General features: G+C 40.1%; 1 protein-coding gene across 3 annotated transcripts in view; it reads left to right on the top strand.

Moving 5' to 3' along the window:
• Pnpt1 (polyribonucleotide nucleotidyltransferase 1) overlaps positions 1-23,818 on the top strand; it is a 124,886-nt gene that overhangs the window by 80,380 nt on the left and 20,688 nt on the right. For 2 of the 3 annotated variants that reach the window (XM_045147396.1, XM_045147395.1), the window contains exons 20-28: positions 1,090-1,161; positions 1,261-1,324; positions 1,537-1,620; positions 4,384-4,467; positions 6,316-6,422; positions 6,529-6,584; positions 8,955-9,033; positions 13,021-13,068; positions 16,566-16,739. In XM_045147396.1, coding sequence (XP_045003331.1) covers positions 1,090-1,161; positions 1,261-1,324; positions 1,537-1,620; positions 4,384-4,467; positions 6,316-6,422; positions 6,529-6,584; positions 8,955-9,033; positions 13,021-13,068; positions 16,566-16,724 — 753 coding nt within the window. In that variant the 3' untranslated portion in view covers positions 16,725-16,739. Of the gene's footprint in view, positions 1-1,089; positions 1,162-1,260; positions 1,325-1,536; positions 1,621-4,383; positions 4,468-6,315; positions 6,423-6,528; positions 6,585-8,954; positions 9,034-13,020; positions 13,069-16,565; positions 16,844-23,818 lie in introns of those variants that run through there. The other variant, XM_004668964.2, reaches the window with a different exon arrangement.

Genomic DNA, 23,818 nt, shown 5'->3' with positions numbered 1-23,818 from the left:
ATTTGCAGTGGCTGGAGGCCCTGGTGCACCCATTCTCTTCCCCTCCCTCCCTACCTCTCTCTCCCTCCCTCCTTCTTCTGTCTCTCTCTCAACTAAATAAAATTTTTTTTTCATTTAAAAAAAAATTAATAAATTAAGTAAGTAAAAATATATATTACTGGGCTGAAGAGATGGCTCAGTAGTTAAGGCGCTTACCTGCAAATCCTAAGGACCTGAGTTCAGTTTCCCAGTACTCATGTAAAACCGGGTACACCAGGTGATACATGTATCTGGAGTTCATTTGCAGTATCTGGAGACCCTGGCATGCCCATTCTGTCTATATATCTTCCTTCTTCTCTCTCTTTCTCTCAAATAAATAAATAAATGTGTTTATATATATAGCTCCTGTTAGGATGATAGCTTTTTGTTCTGTTTTGCTTTGTTTGTTTGGGGTTTTTTTTTTTGTTTTTTTTTTTTTTTGGAAGAGACATAAGTTAAAAGTTTCGAAAATCTTTGTAGCTTTGAAAAGTCAAAAATTGAGCCAGGCATAGTGGCTCATGCCTTTAATTCCAGCACTTGAGAAGCTGAGGTAGGCGGATCCATTGCCATGAGTCTTGAGGCTAGCCTCGGCTACAGAGTGAGTTCCAGGTCAGCCTGTACTAGAGTGAGACCCTAACTCAAAAAAAAAAAAAAAAGGGCTGGAGAGATGGCTTAGCGGTTAAGCGCTGGCCTGTGAAGCCTAAGGACCCCGGTTCGAGGCTCGGTTCCCCAGGTCCCACATTAGCCAGATGCACAAGGGGGCGCACGCGTCTGGAGTTCGTTTGCAGTGGCTGGAGGCCCTGGTGCACCCATTCTCTCTGTCTCCCTCTATCTGTCTTTCTCTCTGAGTCTGTTGCTCTCAAATAAATAAATAAATAAAAATTTAAAAAAAAATTTAAAAAATAAAATAAAAAGTCACAATTTTGCAGCAATAGTTAATAGCAGAGATAATTCTTTGTATTTGGTCTTAGAATACATGGTTTACCTCTAAAGCTATGTTCTAAAATTTTAATGCAGTGACTGGTTGAATTTTTTGCTAAACCATTATCATAATTTATTAAATTGTTAAAGGGAATTGAAGATTACAATGGTGACATGGATTTCAAAATTGCCGGTACAAATAAGGGAATCACTGCATTACAGGTATTTTATTTTAAACCTACCCTGTTGTTTTCTAAAATAATCTTTAAATAATGATATGAGTCATGGTTTATTAATTTACTTTTGCCTCTTCCATATTAGGCTGATATCAAGTTACCTGGAATACCAGTCAAAATTGTAATGGAGGCCATTCAACAAGCATCAGGTAAGCCAGTGCACCTAACTTTTCTCTCATTTCTGTGTGATTAGAGGGACCTATAATTGTTATTCACTTTATTATAAAATATTGTTTGTAGAAAAAAAAATTCATGAGGCTGAGTGTTACTGATTGGTGGGAAATTTGCCTAGTATGGATAAGATACTGTGTTTGATCCCTAGCATTTATATAGTTGTAACTTATTCTGTTATTTCTTCTAGTGGCCAAGAAGGAGATATTACAGATAATGAACAAAACTATTTCAAAACCTCGAGCGTCAAGAAAAGAAAATGGACCTGTTGTGGGTAATACATTAAAATTATTGATATGAGAAGCACTCATATAAATACTGTTTCAAGCATTTTTATTTATTTAATTAATTTTTATTCACTTAGGGGTGTGTGTGTGTGTGTGTGTCTGTGCACGCGCATGCTTGTTTGAGTGTGGGTACACAGGACAATTTTGGGTCAGTCCTCACCTTCCACACTTGAGACAGGATCTCTGTTCATGGCTCACTGCTTTATATATTAGGCTAGCTGGTCAGTGAGCCTTTGGGAAATTCCCCTGCTCTACCTCCCTTCTTAACTTAGGTTCACAGGAATTAGAGAAACCCATCATGAAGCTTCTAGCTTTTGGTGGGGTCTAGGGTCTGGGGGTCTGAATGGAGGTACTCAGAGTTGCATGGCCAGTGCTGTTTTACCCACTAAGCCATCTTCCCAACCCTGTTTTGTTTGTTTGTTTGTTTGTTGTAATTTTAATTTATTTTGGTTTTTCAAGGTAGGGTCTCATTCTAACCCAGGCTGACCTGAAATTCACAATGTAATCTTAGGGGGGCCTCAAACTCATGGTAATCCTCCTATCCCTGTCTCCAAAGTGCTAGGATTAAAAGAATGTGTCACCATGCCTGACCCCTCGGTCCTGTATTAAAATATTTTTACCCAAACACAAAATAAAATACTTTAGAAGAAAGTTTTTACATCATATTTTGGGGTATGCATGTTTGTTTGTGTTTGAGCACATATTTGTGCAGGTAGAGGCCAGAGACAACAGGTGTCTTTTTTTTCCACCTTTTTGGTTTTATTTTATATTAATGTTTTTTAATAAATTTTTTCTATTTATTTTCAAGCAGAGAGAGAGAGACGAGACACAGAAAGAGAATGGGCACACCAGGGCCTCTACCCACTGCAAATGAACTCCAGATGCATGTACCCCTTGTGCATCTGGCTTATGTGGGTTCTGGGGAATTAAACCTGGGTCCTTTGGCTTCACAGGCAAATGCCTTAATCACTAAGCCATCTCTCCAACCCTATATTAATATTTTTATACTTTATTTTCATTTATTTATTTAAGAGGAAGAGGAGCAGATAGAGAATGGGCATGCCAGGGCCTCTAGCCACTGAAAATGAGCTTCAGATACATGCGCCAACTTGTGCATCTGGCTTACATGGGTCTGTGGAATCAAACCTGGGTCCTTTGGCTTTGTAGGCAAGCACCTTAACTACCTTAATTGCTAACTGCTAAGCCATCTCTCCAGCCCTCCACCTTCTTTTTTTTTTTTTTGGTTTTTTGAGGCAGGGTCTCCCTCTAGCCCAAGCTGACCCTACCTCTGCCTCCCCAGTGCTGAGATTAAAGGCACACCACCTTCTTTTTTGAGGCAAGTTCTCTCACTGAATCTGGAGTTCACTGATTTAGATAGACTAGGTAGCCAGCAAGCCCTAGGGATCCTCCTGTCTCCACCTTCCCAGTGCTCAAATTAGTCATGTACTACCATGTTCAGATTTTATATGGGTACTAGAGATCCAAATCCGGGTCCTCATACTTGTATGGCAAGCCCTTTACCCACTGAGCCATCTTTCCTACCATAAAGAAATAAAAATGAGGGCTGGAGAGCTGGCTTAGTGATTAAGGTGCTTGCCTGCAAAGCCTAGTGACCCAAATTTGATTCCCCAGTACCCATGTAAAGCCAGATGCACAAAGTGGCACATGCCTCTGGAGTTAATTTGTAGTGGAAAGATGCCCTAGCATGCCCATTTCCTCTCTCTCATTCTCTCACTTTCTCCACACCTCTCTCTCTGTTTGCAAATAAATAAATAAAATATTACTTTGTAATTTTTTTGTGTGTGAGAGAGAATTGATGCACCAGGGCCTCCAAACATTGCAGTTGAACTCCAGATACATGTGCCATCTTTTACGCTTGTGCTCCCTTACATGCTTGTGTCACCTTGTGTGTCTGGCTTATATGGGATCTGGAGAGTCATATGGTAGGACCTTAACCACTAAACCATGTCTCCAGCCCAATAAAATAATTTTTAAAAAAGAAAGGAAGGAAGAAGAGAATAAAACCCTACCTTAAACAAACCAAAAAAAATTAAGAAAGAAAGAAGTGGGGGGGAGGGAATTACCATGGATTATTGTTTATAATAATGGAAGTTGTCAATTAAAAAAAAAAATAGCTCCCTTGGGGAAAAAAAAAAGAAGAAGAAAGAAGCCAAGCATGGTGGCACATATCTATAATCCCAGCACTCGGGAAGCAGAGGTAGGAGGATCACTGTAAGACCAAGGAAAGAAAAACATACTTTAAATTTGGGAGGATATTCTTGTACATTTTTCAGTTATTTTAATCACTTTTTCTATTTCATAGTGAAATATTTATTTTATTTTTAGTTTTGAATTTTGAGGCAAGGTCTCGTTCTAGCCCAGGTTGATCTGAAACTCACTCTATAGCCTAAGCTGACCTCAAAGTCACGGTGATCCTGCTGCTGCCTCAGCCTCTGAGTACTAGGATTACAGGCAAGAGCTACCACACTCTGTGTTTTGGGGTTTTTTTTGTTGTTGTTTGTTTTGTTTTGTTTTTCAAGGTAGAGTCTCACTCTAGCCCAAGCTGACCTGGAATTCACTACGTAGTCTCAGGATAACCTAGAACTCACAGCAATCCACCTACCTCTGCCTCCCGAGTGCTGGGATTAAAGTCATGCACCACCACGCCTGGCTTTATGGATATTTTTGTATCTGTTTAGAATCATGTATATCTTTGAATTAGTTACATATTTATCTCTATTGCATTTCAGAAACTGTTCAGGTTCCATTATCAAAACGAGCAAGGTTTGTTGGACCAGGTGGATATCACTTAAAAAAACTTCAGGCAGAAACTGGTAAGAACAGTATGAAGTGTGAGAGTTTTAATAAATGCTAAACCATGTAAGTTTGTTCTCTGATCTCTACTCTGTTGCTCCAAATATAAGCACTTGAGAAATGAGAGAAAGACCAGGAGAAAAGTACATGTGTCTTACTGTGAGAGTTCTTGTGGTCCTCTTTTTATAAGTTATAAAGTGAACAGCCTTAACTATATTCAGGAAAAATGAAGCCAAATGTGACAGCACACACCTTCAATTCAGTATTTGGAAGACAGAGCTAGGAGGTCTTCAGCCTTAGTCTTGGCTACTCACACAGTAAGACGATCTCAAAAAAATGAAAGAGAAGCTGGGCGTGGTGGCGCACGCCTTTAATCCCAGCACTTGGGAGGCAGAGGTAGGAGGATCCCCATGAGTTCAAGGCTACTCTGAGACTACATAGTGAATTCCAGGTCAGCCTGGGCTACAGTGAAACCCTACTTCGGGGGGGAAAAAAGAGCAGTGAACCTTCCTCAAATAATTTTTATCTTTTCATTTAAAGAGTTTTGTTGACAACTATACGTCTACTTTGACTTAGTTTCATTAGGCTCTTTTTTTTGTTTTTTTTTTTTTTTTTTTTTTTGGCTTTTCGAGGTAGGGTCTCACTCTAGTCCAGGCTGACCTGGAATTCACTATGGAGTCTCAGGGTAGCCTCGAACTCACGGCAATCCTCCTACCTCTGCCTCCCGAGTGCTGGGATTAAAAGTTTGTGCCACCATGCCCAGCATCATTAGGCTCTTTTATTTAAAGAGTATACGTAGAAATAGTATGTTTTAATTTGTTTCTTCTGTAAGTGGTGTTTAAGTTACCGAGTACTTAGAGGTTTTGAAGTAATTGTCCACAAGAAGCAGAGTGGCCTTAGCCAGTTAGGAGTGAGAAGCTGCCATAATTTTATACTTCATTCATCTATTCATTCTAAATGAAAAGAATAATAGAAGATTAAAAAGGAATCCTAATATGATGGAGAGCAGAGTTATGAGGAGGAAAGTAGGGTAGGGAGGGAAATACCATGTTTTTTTGTCTATAAGTATAGAAGTTGTCTATATATATTTTTTAAAAAAAGCCTATGGCTAGGAAGGTCATAGGCCCTAAGAGGAAAGCTAAAAATTAAACATTTAAAAGATTTTAAAAAAAAGGAATCTTAAACCAGGCTTGGTGGACACACACCTTAATCCCAGCACTAGGGAGGCAGAGGTGAGAAGACTGCTGTGAGTTCAAGGCCACCCTGAGACTCCATAGACTACATAGTGAATTCCAGGTCAGTCTGGGCTGGGCTGGGCTGGGCTAGTGTGAGACCCTACCTCGAAAGAAAAAAAAAAAAAAGACGGAAAGAAAAAGGAATCCTAGTATTATTTCTGATCATAATTAAGAAAGCAAAACCAGATCCTTTAATTTAGTCTTGCTGTGCTGGGTTCACTATTCTATACCTAGGACCTACTTCAATGCCAGGTACCTAGTAAAAGTACAGTGTGTGCTTCTTAGTGAGTCCCTTCATTCCTGAACAGTGATTAAGCTTATCACAACCCTACCCAAGGTCTGCATTCACTTTGTAGACAAGATACCTCTAGACGGAGCAAGTTCATTACCATGTGTTAACTCTTCACCCATGTGGTACTGAGTTTAAATTATCTTTTTTATATTTTTATTTATTTGCAAGCAGAGAGAATGGGCATGCCTCTAGTCCCTGCAAATGAACTGCAGATGCATGCACCCACCTTGTGCATCTGACTTAGCATGGGTACCAGGGAATCGAATCTGGGTCATTAGGCTTTGCAGACAAGTGCCTTAACTGCTGAGCCCTATCTCCAGCCCAAATTGTCTTTTTTAAAGGTGTAACTATTAGTCAGGTGGATGAAGAAACGTTTTCTATATTTGCACCAACGCCTAGTGCAATACATGAAGCCAGAGACTTCATTACTGAAATATGCAAAGATGATGTAAGTATAGCTCTTAATAGTAGTTGTGTTCCCAGGGGTTTTTGTTTTGTTTTGATTTGTTTTTCTGTTTTCTTTTTAAAATTAATTGTTTATTTTGCACTTACAGCAAGAACAGCAATTAGAATTTGGAGCAGTTTATACAGCTACAATAACTGAAATCAGGTAATTAATACAATGCCTTTGAGCCAGGCATGGTGGCGCACGCCTTTAATCCCAGCACTTGGGAGGCAGAGGTAGATCACCATGAGTCCAAGGCCATCCTGAGACTACATAGTGAATTCCAGGTCAGCAAGCACTAGAGTGAGACCCTACCTCAAAAAAAAAAAAAAAAAAAGTTAATAATAAATGATAATGGTAGCAAAATGTGGTGGCTCATGCCTTTAGTCCCAGCGCTTGGAGGCTGAGATAGCAGGATACCATGAGTTTGAGACCAGCCTGAGGCTGAAGAGTGAGTTCTAGGATAGCCTGAACTAAAGTAAGACCCTATCTCAAAAAAAATTTATAAAAAATAAAGATTGTATGGCTGGGAAGATGGCTCAGACCTTGATTCAGTTCCCAAGCCACCTACATAAAGCTGTATTGGCACTGGTTTGCAACAGTAAGAGACTCACATGAATACAAATATATAAAAAATAAAATGCTTTAGATAAGATATTTTTAAATACTCATAGCAATGTGTGTTTAAAATAAAAAAAGGTAGTGTGATAATTTGTTGAACCTTGCAAATGCAAAAGATTTTTTTTCCATAAAACTAGACACAAAGCAAAAATTAAACATTTTTACTATAGTTTACTTAACCTCTTCCATAAATTACTAGTTAATAAGGTTATATTCTATAAATTTTAAAACTTTTAATACTATTTTGAATTTTTAGACATTGGACTGGCAGTATATAACTGGCAGGGTGCTTGCCTAGCAAGCACAGAGCCTTGAGCTCTGCCTCAGTACCTCATGAAGTGATGTGATGATGCTGACTAGAGTCCCAGCACCCAAAAGATACAGGTAGAAGAGTGTCTTCATCCACATAGAGAGTTTGAAGCTAGTCTGAGACTTTGTAAATAAATAAACAAGTTTATTGTTTTTGGAACTGATGAAAAATACATGAATATGTATCCTAAAAAGATTTTATTTTCCTTTTGATTCACAAGTATTTAAACATAGAGTATATATATTTTTTAATAGAAAAACAAGTGTTTAAACTGAGCATGGTGGTGCATGCCTTTTTTTTTTTTTTTTTTTTTTTGGTGGAAGGAATTTGCTCTAGTCCAAGCTGACCTGGATTTCACTATGTAGTCTCAGGGTGGCCTTGAACTCAAGGCAATCCTCCTACCCCTGCCTGCCAAGTGCTGGGATTAAAGGTGTACACCACCACACCCAGCTGGTACACACATTTGATCCCAGCACTTGGGAGGCAGAGGTAGAAGGATTGCTGTGAATTTGAGGCCACCCTGAGACTACATAATGAATTCCAGGTCAGCCTGGGCTAGAGCAAAACTCTACCCTGAAAAAAACAAAAAGAAAAAAAAGAAAAAGTGGCCCGGGGGTAGTTGCACATGCCTTTAATCCCAGCACTGGGGAGGCAGAGGTAGGAGGATTGCCATGAGTTTAAAGCCACCCTGAGACTCCATAGTGAATTCCAGGTCAGCCTGGTCTAGAGCAAAACTATCCTGAAAAACAAAAAAAATTAAAAAATAAAAAGAAAGAAAGAAAGAAGAAAAGGAAGGGAAGGAGAAAGAAAGGAGGGGAGGGAAGGGAAGGAAGGAGAGAGAGAAAGTCAGAAGGAGAAAAAGAAAGAGAAAGGAGGAGGAAAGAGAGAAGAAAGAAAAAGGAGATACAGAAGGAGAGAGAGAAAGATAAACAAGTGTTTGGGCTGGGTATATGGCTCAGTAATAAAGTGCGTATGAAGCCCTGGATTTGAAGGAGCACTGCCAAAACAAAAACATACAGAAGAAAAAGTGTAGTTTTATGTAATCATAGTTTTTATAACTATAAGACTATCTAGTACATAGCTAGGCATAACAACATAAGCCTCTCATCCTAGCCATAAGGAAGCAGAAGCAAAGTGATGACCCATGAACTAGGACTACATAGTAAGTTCCAGGTCAACTAGACCCTGTCACTGCAATGTGATTTGAGGCATGGTGCTATATGCCTTTAATCCCAGCACTTAGGAGGCAGAGGTAGGAGGTTCGCCATGAGTTCAAGGCCACCCTGAGACTACATAGTGAATACCAGGTCTGCCAGAGCTAGAATGAGGCCCTACTTTTTTGGGGGGGCAGCAGCTACTTTTGAGGGGGGGGACAGCAGCTTTAGGCCGGGCGTGGTACCTCACTCCTTTAATCCCAGTACTTGATAGGCAGAGGTAGGAGGATCACTGTGAGTTCAAGGCAACCCTGAGACTACATAGTGAATTCCAGGACAGCCTGAGCTAGTGAGACCCTACCTTGAAAAATAAAACAAAACAAAACAAAAAAAAAGCAGCTTGGTCAGTAGATGTACTTACTGTTTTAACCAGGTATTTCTTTTCTGTAGAGACACTGGGGTTATGGTGAAATTATATCCAAATATGACTGCAGTACTGCTACATAATACACAGCTTGATCAACGAAAGGTAAAATGAAAATTTTATTTATTTTTATATCTGATAAAATAATTATGTTGGAATTACCTAAATTGGTGAGAACTATGTACTTTGTAAATAAGTTTAAGTACGGAAAACAAAGATAGTAGAGTTATTGCTAAAGAACTTACATTGCTTATAATTACATATTTAAGTACTAATATCTTTACTACAGTATTTTATGCTTATTTTACTATAAAAACATCTTCTGTACAATTGCCAAGAAACCATAAACAGATAGCTCCAACATAAAAACTGAGTTATAATTTAAAACATCATTGAGTTGTTAGAAAATATTTAAAGGTACAGGCCTTTAATCCCAGCACTCAGGAGGCAGAGGTAGGAGTATTGCTGTGAGTTCAAGGCCAGCCTGAGACTACGTAGTGAATTCCAGGTTGGACTAGAGGGCAACCCTACCTCAAAAAAGAAAATAGTAAAAATGGAGCCTATCAAGGTAGCTCAGTTGGTAGAGTTGTTGCCTAGCATACACAAAGCTGAGTTTGATTCCCAACACCACATAAACTGGGCATGATGGCACATGCCTATAATCCCAGCACTCAGAAGGCTAAGGCAGGAGGATTACTTTGAGTTTAAGGCCAACCAGGGCTACATAGTAAATTCCAGTTCAACATGAACCAAAAATGAGACTCCATTTAAAACTAACAATAAAAATAAAACAAACCCCCTTCCCTGTCTCCACTCCCTATAGTTTATTTCAATTTCTGTTGAGTTTCCAAAGCCATCTAAGGTAACACACTTTGAAAAGTCGAACAAACTATAATCTGCTTACCTGTGTAACTCATACAGACCTGTGGCACTCAGATGCATTAGCTTTCAGATTGAGTCTTCACAGTGAAAAAAAAAATGCTTTGTATTTCATTGTTCTCAATGCATTTATAGTAAGTACATTAATGCTTATATTTTGTTTCTTTAAGTATAGTTTTTGCATAATGTTTTTAAAGTTGTATCTAATGTTTTTAACCTTTATTATTTGACTATATGGTTGTATTAAATTGTTTTTTACCAAAAACATAAAAACAAAAAAAAAAAAAAAAACCAAAAACTAATAAACAACACAAACAAGGTTTTATGTTTTGTGAGTTTTTTCTTTGTGGCTGTTGTTTTTCTGTTTTGTTGTTGTTTATTTTCATTTATTTATTTGAGAGTTACAGACAGAAAGAGACAGAGAGAGAGAGAGAATGGGCACATCTGGGCCTCCAGCCACTGCAAACTCCAGATGCATACGCCACCTTGTGCATCTAGTTTACATGAGTACTGGAGAATAGAGCTTCAAACCAGAGTTCTTAGGCTTCACAGGCATGTGCTTAACCACTAAGCTATCTCTCCAGCCCTCATGAGATTTTTTTTTTAAGCCAATAAATTATTCAGTTTCTGTAGCAAGTTTTTTGTTTTGTTTTGTTTTGTTTTTTGAGGTAGGGTCTTGTTCTAGCTCTGGCTGACCTGAAATTCACTATTAGTGTCAAGATGATCTCAAACCACAGCAATCCTCCTACCTCAGCCTTCCAGAAGTGCTGGGATTAAAGGCATGCACCACCACTCCTGGCTACAGCAAGTTTTAAAACTGCAAATAACAAGGGGGCACACATGTTAGCTAGAGGACCTGGCGTGCCCATTCCCTGTAACTGTCCCTTTCTCTTCTCTATCTGTCTCTTTCTCTCTCATATTTAAATAAGTAAAATGTTTAAAAAATAAAAATAAACTGCAAATAAAATCTAAGTATTTCTACTGTTAGCTAGAAATTCTCTTTGTGATGGTAGGAGTGTAAGTTGAAACAAACTTTTTGCTGTTTATCCTAGCGATTATATTCATAGCACATAGAACTTCATATTTTTTTAACATATTGATTTGGGCTGGAGAGATGGCTTAGTGGTTAAGGTGCATGCCTGCAAAGCCTAAGGACCCTTGTTTGATTCTCCAGATCCCACGTAAGCCAGATGCACATGGTAACACATACATCTGGAGTCCATTTGCAGTGACTAGAGACCGTAGCATGCCCATTCTCTCTCTCTCTTTCTCTCCCTCTCCCTCCCTCTCCCTCTTTCTGTCTCAAATAAAGGAAAATAAAATCTTGAAATCTTGAGCCTGGCGTCGTGGCACACACCTTTAATCCTAGCACTTGGGAGGCAGAGGTAGAAGGAGTGCCGAGAGTTCGAGGCCACCCTGAGAGTATGTAGTGAATTCCAGGTCAGCTTGAGCTAGAGTGAGACCCTACCTCTAAAAAAGGAGAGAGAAAAAAGGAAGGGAAAAAGAGGCAAACAGTAAGAGAGAGAATGGGACCACTAGGGCCTCTAAACAGTACAAACAACCTCCCAACACATGCCCCACCTTGTGCATCTGCTTACATGGGTACTGGGGAATCGAACCTAGGTCCTTAGGTTTTGCAGGCAAGTGCGCTTTAACTGCTAAGCCATCTCTTCAGTCTTAAACTTGGTGTAGTGGCACATGCCTTTAATCGCAAGCTGAATTAAGAGGATCACTGTGAATTTGAGGCCAGCCTAGAGGTACAAAGTAAGTACCTGGTTAGCCTGGGCTAGCGTAAGAGCCTACCAAGAAAGAAAGAGAGAGAGAGAGAGAGAGAGAGAGAGAGAGAGAGAGAGAGGAGGGAGGGGGGAGGAAGGGAAGGGAGGGGGGAGGAAGGGAAGGGAGGGGGGAGGAAGGGAGGGGAGGGGAGGGGAGGGGGTCAGGGAAGGGAAGGCAAGGGGAAGGGAGGCAGGGCAAGGCAAAGCAGGCAGGCAGGAAGGAAGGAAGGAAAGGAAGAAAGGCGGACTGGAGAGATGGCTTAGCAGTTAAGGCATTTGCCTGCAAAGCCACAGGACCTCGGTTAGACTCCCCAGGACCCACATAAGCCACATGCACAAGGTGGCGCATGCATCTGGAGTTCATTTGCAGTGGCTGGAGGCCCTGGCACGCATGCACACACATGTGCGTGCGCTCTCCTGCTCTCTCTCTCTCTCTCTCTCTCTCTCTCTCTCCCTCTTTCCTTCTCTTGCTATCTCAAATAAATGAAAAGGAGAGAAAGAAAGAGGGAAAGGGAAGGGAAGGGGAAAGGGAAAGAAAGAAGGAAAGAAATCTTGTTTATTTTTCCTCAGCTATTTAAAAAAAATTTTTTTAGGGCTGGAATGATGGTTTAGCAGTTAAAGTACTTGCCTGTGAAGCCTAAGGACCTAGGTTCAACTCACCAGAACCCACATAAGCCAGCTGCATGCAGTGGTGCAAGTGTCTGGAGTTACTTTGCAGTGGCTAGAGACCCCTAGTGTACCCATTCTCCCTCTCTCTCTCTCTCTCTCTCTCTCTATTTCTCTCCCCCCACAAATAAATAAATGAATAAATATTTTAAAGTAATTTACTTATACTCTTACAGGTAAATATATGTCTTTCCCCCCCCCACCCCAGTGCTAGTAGGGTCAAACCAAGGACTTCTCTACCAACTGAGCTACATCATTCTCCTACCCTTTTTTTTTTTTTTTTTTTTTTTGAGGCAAGCCCAACAGATGGGTCTTTTTTTGTTATTATGAGAGAGAGAGAGGGAGAGAGAGAAGAAGCAAAGCAAGAGAGAAAGAGATAATTTGGTGGGCTAGGGCCACCTACCACTAATCGAACTCCAGACACATGCGCCACCTTGTGCATCTGGCTTACATGGGGTCTGTGGAGTCAAATTTGGGGCCTTAAGTTTTGCAGGCAAACGTCTTAACTGCTAAGCCATCTCTCTAGCCCTTCCAGCCTATTTTTATAAATGCACTCACTAAATAGACATATGGTGGATACCTATTTGGAGTGGTAGCAAAAGGATTTTGGATGATCTTTTCTTTCTGCTGTCTAGTTCTGTATTGATTAAACAAAGGCTGTCATAAACAGGAAAAAAAAAACAAATACAGCTGTTATTCAGTTCAAAAAATGTATATTTCTTTGGATATTAGCTAATTATATATAAATAATAGTGAATATGTTTTCTTTCAGGTTAAACATCCTACTGCTCTAGGATTGGAAGTTGGCCAAGAAATTCAGGTACCTGTGTTCAGCTTCTTAGATTTAAAGTTATAAATGAGGGGCTGGAGAGATGGCTTAGTGGTTAAGCGCTTGCCTGTGATACCTTAGGACCCTGGCTCAAGGCTTGATACCCTAGGACCCACATAAGCCAGATGCACAAATGGTGCATCATCTGGAGTTAGCTTGCAATGGCAGGAGGCCCTGGCATGCCCATTCTTGTTCTCTCTCTCCCTCTTTCTCTGTCTGCCACTCTCAAGTAAATAAATTTAAAGTTATAAATGATACTTGAAATTCCCACTAATATTTTCAACAGGTAAATTGTTGGAATAGAATTAACATCTATCATGTGTGTTATTTATAGGCAATGCTTCTTTTTTAGCCTTGGTATTGTTTAACAAGTCCTGTTAGGACACAGTTCTTTCCCTCAAGGAGTTTACAGTCGAACTAAAACAATATCCATCTTTATAGCTTTAAAAACAAAAACACATGGAAGCCAGTCATAGTGGCCCATACTTTTAATCCCAGCCCTTTAAGATTGAGTTGGAGAATGGCCAGGAGTCAAGGTCACTTTGAGCTACAGAGTGGCAGGTTAGCCTGGGCTAGAGTGAAACCCTGCCTAGAATAAAATAAAAAATAATACTTAAAAAAAAAAAAAAAAAAACATGAGCACATTGGTTCTACAGATTTAGAAGTCTGCAGGCAGCCTGACAGAATTCTCATTACTTTGTTGGAAATCTTGATTGCCATCTTTGAGTTGTTGACACTGCATCTCGACTACTTGAGATTAAAGTTTTGAACTTAAGGGGCTGGAGACATGGCTCAGCGATTTAAGGCATTTGCTTACAAAACCTAATACCCCAGGTTTGATTCCCTAGTACCCATATAAGCCAAATGCACAAAGTGTTGCATGCATCTGGAGTTCATTTGCAGCAGCTGAAGGCCCTGGCATGCCCATTCTGTATCTCTCTGCTTGCAAATGAATTTCTTAAAAGTTTTTAATTTAGGGCTGGAGAGATGGCTTAGCGGTTAAGCGCTTGCCTGTGAAGCCTAAGGACCCCGGTTCGAGGCTCGGTTCCCCAGGTCCCACGTTAGCCAGATGCACAAGGGGGCGCATGCATCTGGAGTTCGTTTGCAGAGGCTGGAAGCTCTGGCGCACCCATTCTCTCTCTCCCTCTATCTGTCTTTCTCTCTGTGTCTGTCACTCTCAAATAAATAAATAAATAAATTTTAAAAAATTATTAAAAAAAAAAGTTTTTAATTTAGCCGGGCATGGTGGCGCACGCCTTTAATCCCAGCACTTGGGAGGCAGAGGTAGGAGGATCACTGTGAGTTCAATGCGACCCTGAGACTACAGAGTCAGGTCAGCCTGGACTAGAGTGAAACCCTACCTCAAATAAATAAATAAGTAAGTAAGTAAATAAAATAAGTAAAAATAAATAAGTAAATAAAATAAAAAGAGACAGAGAGAGAGAGAGAGAGGAAGAGAGAGGGAGGAAGAGAGGGAGGGAGGGAGGGAGGAAGGGAGAGAAAAGATCCTTCTTTCTGAGCTGGGCATGGTGATGCAAATCTTTAATCCCAGCACTTGGGTGGTAGAGATAGTAGGATCACAGTGAGTTTGTGGCCACCCTGAAACTATATAGTGAGTTCCAGGTCAGCCTGGGCTAGACAAGACCCTACCTCGAAAACAAAACAAACAAAAAAAGACTTTTTGTGTGTGTGTGGTTTTTCAAGGTAAGGTTTCACTCAGTCTCAGGGTGGCCTAGAATTCACAGTGATCTTCCTACTTCTGCCACCCTAGTGCTGAAAAAGGCATGTGCCACCACACCCAGCCTAAAAGACCATTTTTGTAGCTGTTTATGAGTGAGTGGAAGAAGTTATTGCTAATCTAGCTATTTTGGCCATACCACCTTCTGTTCCAGTTACACCTCCTACACATGACCAAGGCCTTACTCCCATTGTTCAAGTAGCCTGTAGAAGAAGATGAGCACTAAGATGTAATATATATCCCCTTATGAGGTATTTTTTGTTTTGTTTGTTTTTGTTTTCGAGGCAGTGTCTCATTCTAGCTCAGGCTGACCTAGAGTTCACTATGTAGTCTCAAGCTGGCTTTGAATTCACAGAGATCCTCCTACCTCTGCCTCCTGAGTGCTGGGAGGATTTTGTTTTTAGATCAGAGGAGACTTTAAAACAGCTATGTTTTCCCCTAAAATTTTTCACAATATAATGAACTCTAGTTTATTAATCCCTGAATAGTAGGAAAATGTAAATGACCTAAGCATCCTGTATAGTTTGTAGAATGAGGTTCCAAAGCCCTTATCTAGCACCATGGCTTTGGCCTTTTAGTATGAAGGCCTGAGAGAATCAAAAGGCAAAATCTGTCTAGCAGGCCTTTAATCCCGGCACTCAGGAGGCAGAAGTAGGAGGATCACCATGAGTTCAAGGCCATCCTGAGACTACGTAGAATTCCAGGTTAGTCTGGACTAGAGTGAAACCTTACCTCCAAAAATAAACAAACAAACAACAAAAAAAGTCTGTTTATCAGGAGATTAGAATTTGACAAGGAAATATCTATTTTTTAATGATTTATTTGTTTACTTTTGTGTTTGAGATAGGCTTTCAATTTGTAGCCCAAGATGGCAGGGAACACGCTGTTTGCCCAGGCTGACCACATATGTGCAGTACTCCTGCCTCTTGAGCACTAGGTTTTATAAGTGTGCACCACCATGGCTAGCTCCTTTCTTTGTAATAGCTACTAAAATCGATTATATATACCACTGAACTGTGCCTTGATTGGGCAAATAAAACATTAAGTATTGCCTGATTTTTAATTTTTTTTTTAAATTTTTTTTTGGTTTATTTTTATTTATTTATTTGAGAGCGACAGAGAAAGAGGCAGAGAGAGAGAGAGAGAGAGAGAGAGAGAGAATGGGCGCACCAGGGCTTCCAGCCACTGTAGACGAATTCCAGATGCATGCGCCCCTTGTGCATCTGGCTAATGTGGGTCCTGGGGAATCGAGCCTCGAACCGGGATCCTTAGGCTTCACAGGCAAGCACTTAACCGCTAAGCCATCTCTCCAGCCCTTAATTTTTTTATATATTTATATGTGTGTGCCTGGGCACACTGGGGCCTCCTGCCTTTGCAAATGAATGCCAGACATTAGTGCCACATTTTTGCATCTGGTTTACGTAGGCAGCTTGGGAGTTGAACCAAGGCTGACAGGCTTTGCAAATAAGCACCTTTAACCAATGAGCCATCTTCCCTGTTCCTGCATTACCTTATTTAAATCATATAACATTAATTTTTTCAAATTTCAAGGGGAAGGGTTTGTTTTAGCTTACAGTTAGAAGAGTTTACAATCCATCATGGTGGGAATGGTGTGGTGGCAGTGTCATGCAGCAGCTGGTCACATCCAACCCATTGTCAGGAAGCAGGAAAGGATGAATGGTCTAAACCATGTAAATTTAAATTTTCTTGTGCTTGTCAACTTTAAAGTAAGTCTGCTTCTTTAACACAGGTGAAATACTTTGGGCGTGATCCAGCTGATGGAAGAATGAGGCTTTCTCGTAAAGTGCTTCAGTCTCCAGCTACAGCTGCTGTCAAAACACTAAATGACAGAAGCAGTATTGTAATGGGAGAACCTGTTTCGCAGTCATCTTCTAATTCTTCTCCATGACTCCAGTCTTGAAGGGTATTCAAGAGTGATATTGTATATGCAAAATTTTAGTACCCTCTAATGTGCAGAATAATGTCTTTATATATAGTATAAGTATATTCTAAATATTTGTATCAAAATACTTATGTCATGTGTCTTATTCCAAGAGTAACCTATATTTACATATTCTTAGATTATAAATTAATAATTTTTCCCTTTTTTTGTTTTTTTGTTGTAGTTTTTGTTTTCAAGATAGGGTCTCACTATAGCCAAGGCTGACCTGAAATTCACTCTGTAGTCTCACAGTGGCCTGGAACTCATGGTTATCCTCCTACCTCAGCCTCCTGAGTACTGAGATTAAAGGCATGAGCCACCACACCTGGCAGATTTTCCTTTTTTTTTTTTTTTTAATTTGACAGAGAAAAAGGGAGAGAGAGTAGATGCACCAGGTCTCTAGCCACTGCAAATGAACTCTAGATGTGTGCACCCCTCCTTGTGCATCTGGCTAACTTGGGTCCTGGGGAATCAAACCTGGGTCCTTTGGCTTTGCAGGCAAGTGTCTTAACTGATAAGCTATCCCTCCAACCCAAAGAGGGTATATTGTTTATTTTTTTTTATTATTTTTATTTGAGACAGAGAGAGAGAGAGAGAGAAAATGGGTGTGGCAGGGCCTCTAGCCACTGCAAAGGAACTTCAGATGCATGCACTACCTTGTGCATCTGGCTTATGTGGGGCCTGGAAAATCAAACCTGGATCCTTAGGTTTTATAGGCAAGCACCTTAACTGCTAAGACATCTGTCCACCCCTGCTCCTCCTTTTTTTTTTTTTTTTTTTTTTTTTTGAGTTACGGTTTTACTCTGGTCCAGGCTAACCTGGAATTCACAGTGATCCTCCTATCTCTGCCTCCCAAGTGCTGGGATTAAAGGTGTGGGCCATCATGCCTGGCCCTTTTGTTTCTTATAATTCTGACATATCTGAAAAGGATAGCTCATTGGGCTGGGAAGCTGACTCCATGGATAAAAACATGTGCTGCATAAGCATGAGGACTAGAATCTGATCTCGTCATCCATGTAAAAAGCCAAGCATGGTTGTACACATCTATAACCCCAATATTTAGGGAATTGAGGCAGGAGGCTGACCTGAAACTCACTCTGTATTCTCAGGGTGGCCTCGAACTCATGGTGATCCTTCTACCTCTGCTTCCCAAGTGCTGGGATTAAACGTGTATGCCACCACGCCTGGCTTAGTAATCATTTTTTGGTGTTTTTTTTAATATTTTATTTATTTGCAACCATAGAGAAAGACAGAAAGAATGAGCACACTAGGGCCTCCTGCCACTGTAAATAAACTCTAGATGTATGCATCACTTTATGCATCTGGACTTATGTGGGTACTGGGAAATTGAACCTGGGTCATCAGGTTTTACAAGCAAGAGCCTCAACTGCTGAGTCATTTCTCCAACCCCAGTAATAGTTTTTCATTTTTTTTAAATATATATATTTTTATTTATTTACTTACTTATTTGAGAGAGTATGGATGTGCCAGGGCCTCCAGCCACTGCTAGGACACTCCAGACGCAACACACCACCTTGTAGATCTGGCTTATGTGGGCACTGGGGAATTGATCCTGGGTCCTTAGGCTTCACAGGTAAGTACCTTAACCAATAAGCCAAATCTCCAGCCCAGTTTTTTTTGTTTGTTTGTTTTAATGCTTACTTTTGCTTTCTCTCCAAGTCATTATTCTTAGTTTAAGACATAATCTTTCTGCATCTAATGAGATAATAATGTGATTTTTGTCCTTCAGTCCATTTATATAATGTATTACATATATCAATTTGTATATATTGAACCATCCCTGCCTCTCTGGGATAAAGCCTACTTGGTCGGGATGAATGATCTTTCTGATATATTCTTGTACTCTGTTTGCCAATATTTTATTGAGAATTTTTGCATCTATGTTCATGATGGAGATCTGTAATTTTTTTTTTTTTTTTAATTCTCTTTGCCTAGTTTTGGTATCAGGGTGATGCCAGCTTCATAGAAGGAGTTTGGTAGGATTCCTTCTTTTTCTATTTTATGGAAAAGTTTAAGAAGCATTGGTGTTACTTCTTCCCTGAAGGTCTGGTAAAATTGACCAGTGAATCCATCTGGGCCTGGACTTTTTTCTCTACCAAAAGTGAAAGTAGCATTAATATAAGGGTATGAACATTAAGAGAAGTGCTTACTGGGCAGTTTGATAAGCAGAGTATATACATTTAGCCGGACAGCAGCAGATGTTACTCCCCTAGGACTCATGACTACCCCTGTTTTAAGTTTTCAGTATCAGGGATGTATTCCCTCCCATGGAGTGGGCCTCCAGTCCAATTAGAGGGCAATTGGTTTCCACCATGACAGATGTGCCACTCTTGCACCTGTTGGCTCATTTGGCCTGGCTGGCAAAATATGAGACTTGCAGTGCCCACTGTTGAGTATCTTCACTGGTGATTTCTCTCTCCCCCATTGAACTGCATGCAGAATGGCTTCTTCCAGCTTTCTGTCAGCTGTTCTACATGGAGGACGTTATCAGCTCAGTTCCAGCAGGATTTTTCAGTGGACTTGCAGTTTTAATATGTGGAGTCTTCAGCGATAGGGTCTTACCATCTATTTCTGGTGGGAAAACAAGGGCCTCAACAATGGCCTATAATGTTTTGGGGTCATCAAGGGCCTCCCTTGGACTTTTTATAGTTGGGAGATTTTTTGATAACTGCTTGGATCTCCATACTTGTTATAAGTCTACTTAAGTGGTTAATCTCATCTTAATTTAATTTAGGTAGGTCATATAAATCAAGGAAATTATCCATTTCTTTCAGATTTTCAAACTTGGTGGAGTATATGTTCTTATAATATGTCTGTGTTATTTTTTGAATTTCTCTGGTATCTGTTGTGATGTTTTCATCTCTAGTTTTAGTAACTTTTGTCTGTTTCTTTTGGTCCAATTTGCCAAAGATTTATCAATATTGTTTATCCTTTCCAAGAACCAACTCTCTGCTTCATTAATTCTTTGGATTGCTTTTTTGGTTTCTATTAATTTCTACCCTGATCTTTATTGTTTCTTCCGGTCCACTGATTTTTGGTTTGCCTTATTCTTCTTTTTCCAAGGCTTTAAGGTGAAGCATTAAGTTGTTTACTTGCAACCTTTCTAATTTATTTTTTGTTTATTTTTATTTATTTACTTAAGAGCAACAAACACAGAGAGAGAAAGAGACAGAGAGAGAGAGAAAATGGGCACGCCAGGGCCTCCAGCCATTGCAAACGAACCCCAGAGGCGTGCACCCCCTTATGCATCTGGCTAACGTGGGTCCTGGGGAATCAAGCCTTAGGCTTCACAGACAAGCACTTAACCGCTAAGCCATCTCTCCAGCCCTCTAATTTCTTTTAATATAGGCATTTAAAGCTATAAATTTCCCTCTTAGGACTGCCTTCATTGTGTCCCAAAGGTTTTGGTATGTTATGTTCACATTATCATTTGACTCTATGAATTTTTTGATTTCCTTCTTGATTTCTTCATTGACCCATTCATTATTTAGTAGTGTATTGTTTAGTTTTCATGATTTTGTTTGGGCTCTAAAGCTTTTCTTGCTATTGATTTGCAGTTTGATCCCATTGTGATCAGGTAGAGTGCAGTTTTCCTGTATTAGTTAAGATTTGTTTTGTGTCCTAATATTGGTCTATTATAGAGAATGTTCCATGTGCTGCTGAAAAGAATGTGTATTCTGCAACATTTGTATGAAATGCCCTGTATATATCTGTTAGGTCCATTTCTTCTATGACCTCATTTAATCCAGATGCATCTCTCCTTATTTTTTGCTGGGATTACCTGTCAATTGATGAGAGTGGGCTGTTGAAATCCTCCACTACAACTGTGTTTGGTGTTATCTGTGACCTTAGCTCTAACAGCATTTGTTTAATGAAGTTGGGAGCCCACATGTTAGGTGCATATATGTTTAGGATTGTAATGTCGTCCTGTTAGAGTGTGCCTTTAATCAATATAAAGTGACCTTCCTTATCTTTCCTAACTAATATTGGACTGAAGTCTACCTTGTCAGATATTAGAACAGCAACCCCTGCTTGTTTTCTAAGCCCATTTGCTTGAAACACCGTTTTCCAACCTGTCACCCTAAGAGAGTGTCCATCCTTTGTAGAAAGGTAAGTTTCTTGGAGGCAACAAATTGAAGGATCCTGCCTTTAATCCAGTCTGCAAACCTATGTCTTTTGGTTGGGGCATTGAGGCCATTGATATTAAGAGTTGTTATTGAGGGCTGGAGAGATGGCTTAGCGGTTAAGTGCTTGCCTGTGAAGCCTAAGGACCCCGGTTTGAGGCTCGGTTCCCCAGGTCCCACGTTAGCCAGATGCACAAGGGGGCGCACGCGTCTGGAGTTTGTTTGCAGAGGCTGGAAGCCCTGGCGCGCCCATTCTCTCTCTCCCTCTATCTGTCTTTCTCTCTGTGTCTGTCGCTCTCAAATAAATAAATAAATAATTTTAAAAAAAAAGTTGTTACTGAAAGGTGTGTATTTATTTTTGCCATTTTGTTTGTAGTTCTTCCAGTGTTACCTTTGCTTTCTTGTATTAGCTAGTATTTGAGTATTGTTTGGTTTTTTTTTCCCGGTTCCTATATGTGTGCTTTTCTTTCTCTTCAGCATGGAGGATTCTTTCAAGTATTTTCTGTAGAGCTGGTTTTGTCTTCAAATATTCCTTTAGCCTGCTTTTGTTGTGGAATTAAGACAGAATCTTTAATGGTAGGATTAAAAACATATTTTTTTTTCCTTTTGTTTTCTCCTCGGGCTGGAGTGATGGTTCAGTTGTTAAAGGCACTTGCTTACAAAACCTGACAGCCTGGGCTTGATTTCCCAATGCCCACATAAGTCAGATGGACAAAGTAGCACATGTGTCCGGAGATTGTTTGCAGTGGCAAGAAGTCCTGATCACCCATACTCACTTTCGTTTGCTCTCTCACTCTCCCTCTCTTCTTGCAAATAAATAATTTTTTATTTTTCAAAGGGACTCTAAACTGCTAATAACTTGAGAAAATTAAGCCAGGTCTTAAATCCCAGGGATTTCTAGTGCCACAGAGTAAAAACCATAACTCAGGAACTGCAAACACAAAAAGGTTTAAGCCTATAATTTACATGATTTACATGTCACAACTTTTCTTTTTGCCATCTTCGTTCAAATCTTGGTAGTTTTTACTATTTTCCAGTAAAGGGCTATCTAACAACTCTAATTTATAATATTTTGAGTTAAATTGAGCTCCTGCTTTTGATAGTCAGACCAATACAAGTATTTAGGAGGTGTTTTTTGTTTTGTTGTTTTGTTTTGTTTTGTTTTTGTTTTTGGAGGTTGGGTTTCACTGACCTGGAATTTACTATGTAATCTCAGGGTAGCTTCAACCTCATGGCAATCCTCCTGCCTCTGCCACCCAAGGGCTGGGATTAAAGGCGTGCACCACCACACCTGGCTCCCATTATGGTTTTTATTATTATCTTTGAGTGTGCATACATATGATGGTTGTATGTGTGTGTATATACATATAGCACCTATGTCATGGCATGAATGTGGAGGTCAGAGTACAATCCCCAGTGTTAGTCCACACCTACACTGTTTGAGGCAGGATGTCTTGTTCACCACTGTAGAAGCTAGGCTTGATGGCCTGTGAGCTTCCAGGATTCTTCTGTCTCTTCTTTCCATCTCACTGTAGAAGGGCTGGGATTCCAGGTGCTTTGGGAGGATTACAGATATGTGTGACATTTTATACCCAGGTTTTTGTTGTTGTTGTTGCTGTTTTGTTTTGTTTTTTTAAAGTTTTCAAGGTAGGTCTCACTCTAGCTCAGGCTGACCTGGAATCCATTTGTAGTCCCAGGCTGGCCTCGAATTTATAGCAATTCTCCCAAGAGCTGGGATTAAAGGCATATACCATTAAACCTAGTTTATGTCCAGCCTTATGTGGGTTTTGAGGATCAAGTTTAGGTGCCCGGGATTGCTGAACAAGTGCCTTTAACTGGTGAACCATCTCCAAGCTTCAAGCACCACTTGTCAGATTCACATTGTTGGGCTAAACCTCCAAGCCAGACAGTTTATGGGAAGAAACAGGGATTTATTTGAAACTTACAGATTCAGGGGAAGTTCTATAATGGCCAAAGAAGCTCTCCCTGACCCTTCCCCCACCCCCGCGCTTTCACAGATCCATGCGGGAGGTGGTGGGGAGGAAAAGCCACCACTTGCACCAACATGCACACTTCAGGAACAGGAGTCAAAGCTCCAGCAAAGCTGACTCACTTTGCATATCTTTAGGCTAGAATTCTAATTCTATCCCCACACCTTAGGGCTGGGACTCTAGGGTCCAGCCACAGTGACGCCTCCTCTAGCCAGGTGGCTAGAGATCTAAATTACAAACTTTAATAAACTCCTGAATTTACTGAGGGACATCCATTCAAACCACAACACAACTATTACTCAAAATTTCTGGTGGCTAGGCTGTAGAGATGGCTCAGTGGTTAAGGCACCTGCCTGCAAAACCTAAGGACCTGAGTTCAGTTCCCTAGAACCCACATAAAGCCAGCTGCACCAAGTGCCACATGTGTCTGGAGTTTTTTTGTAGCAGCTAGAGGACCTAGGATGTCTATTGTCTATTTATCTTCTATCTCTCTCTGCTTGCAAATAAATAAAAGTTTTTAAAGGTTTTAAATTGTCTGGTGATCCTAATTAATGTGATGAGATTAAAGAGTGGGGAAGAAAAACAAAAGCATTACAGATGGTCTAAAACACATGTTACAAAACAATTACTGCTAATAAGTATTGATAAGTGAGCAGCAACCACATAGTAATGCCAGAATAAACAGCTATCTTCTCCAAGAGTCAAAAGCTTCTGTGCTGAGAGCTCATTTCCACTTTCCTTAGTATAAACCATAACTTTTTCTAGGCTTTGAAGAGCTAACCCAGCAGTAAGATTTACTCAGCCTCTGGAATCCATGCTAGGACATCTTCCCCCAAAGTGTCCAAGGCAATAAAGTCTTTATCCAATCTTAAATTCCATCCCCCTTAATTGAGTACTTTGAAAATCCAATCCCAAATGTACTCTG

This window comes from Jaculus jaculus, chromosome 4 (assembly GCF_020740685.1).
Source record: "Jaculus jaculus isolate mJacJac1 chromosome 4, mJacJac1.mat.Y.cur, whole genome shotgun sequence".
Classification (NCBI taxonomy): Eukaryota; Metazoa; Chordata; class Mammalia; order Rodentia; family Dipodidae; genus Jaculus; species Jaculus jaculus.
This window is presented reverse-complemented; position numbering and strand designations above follow the sequence as displayed.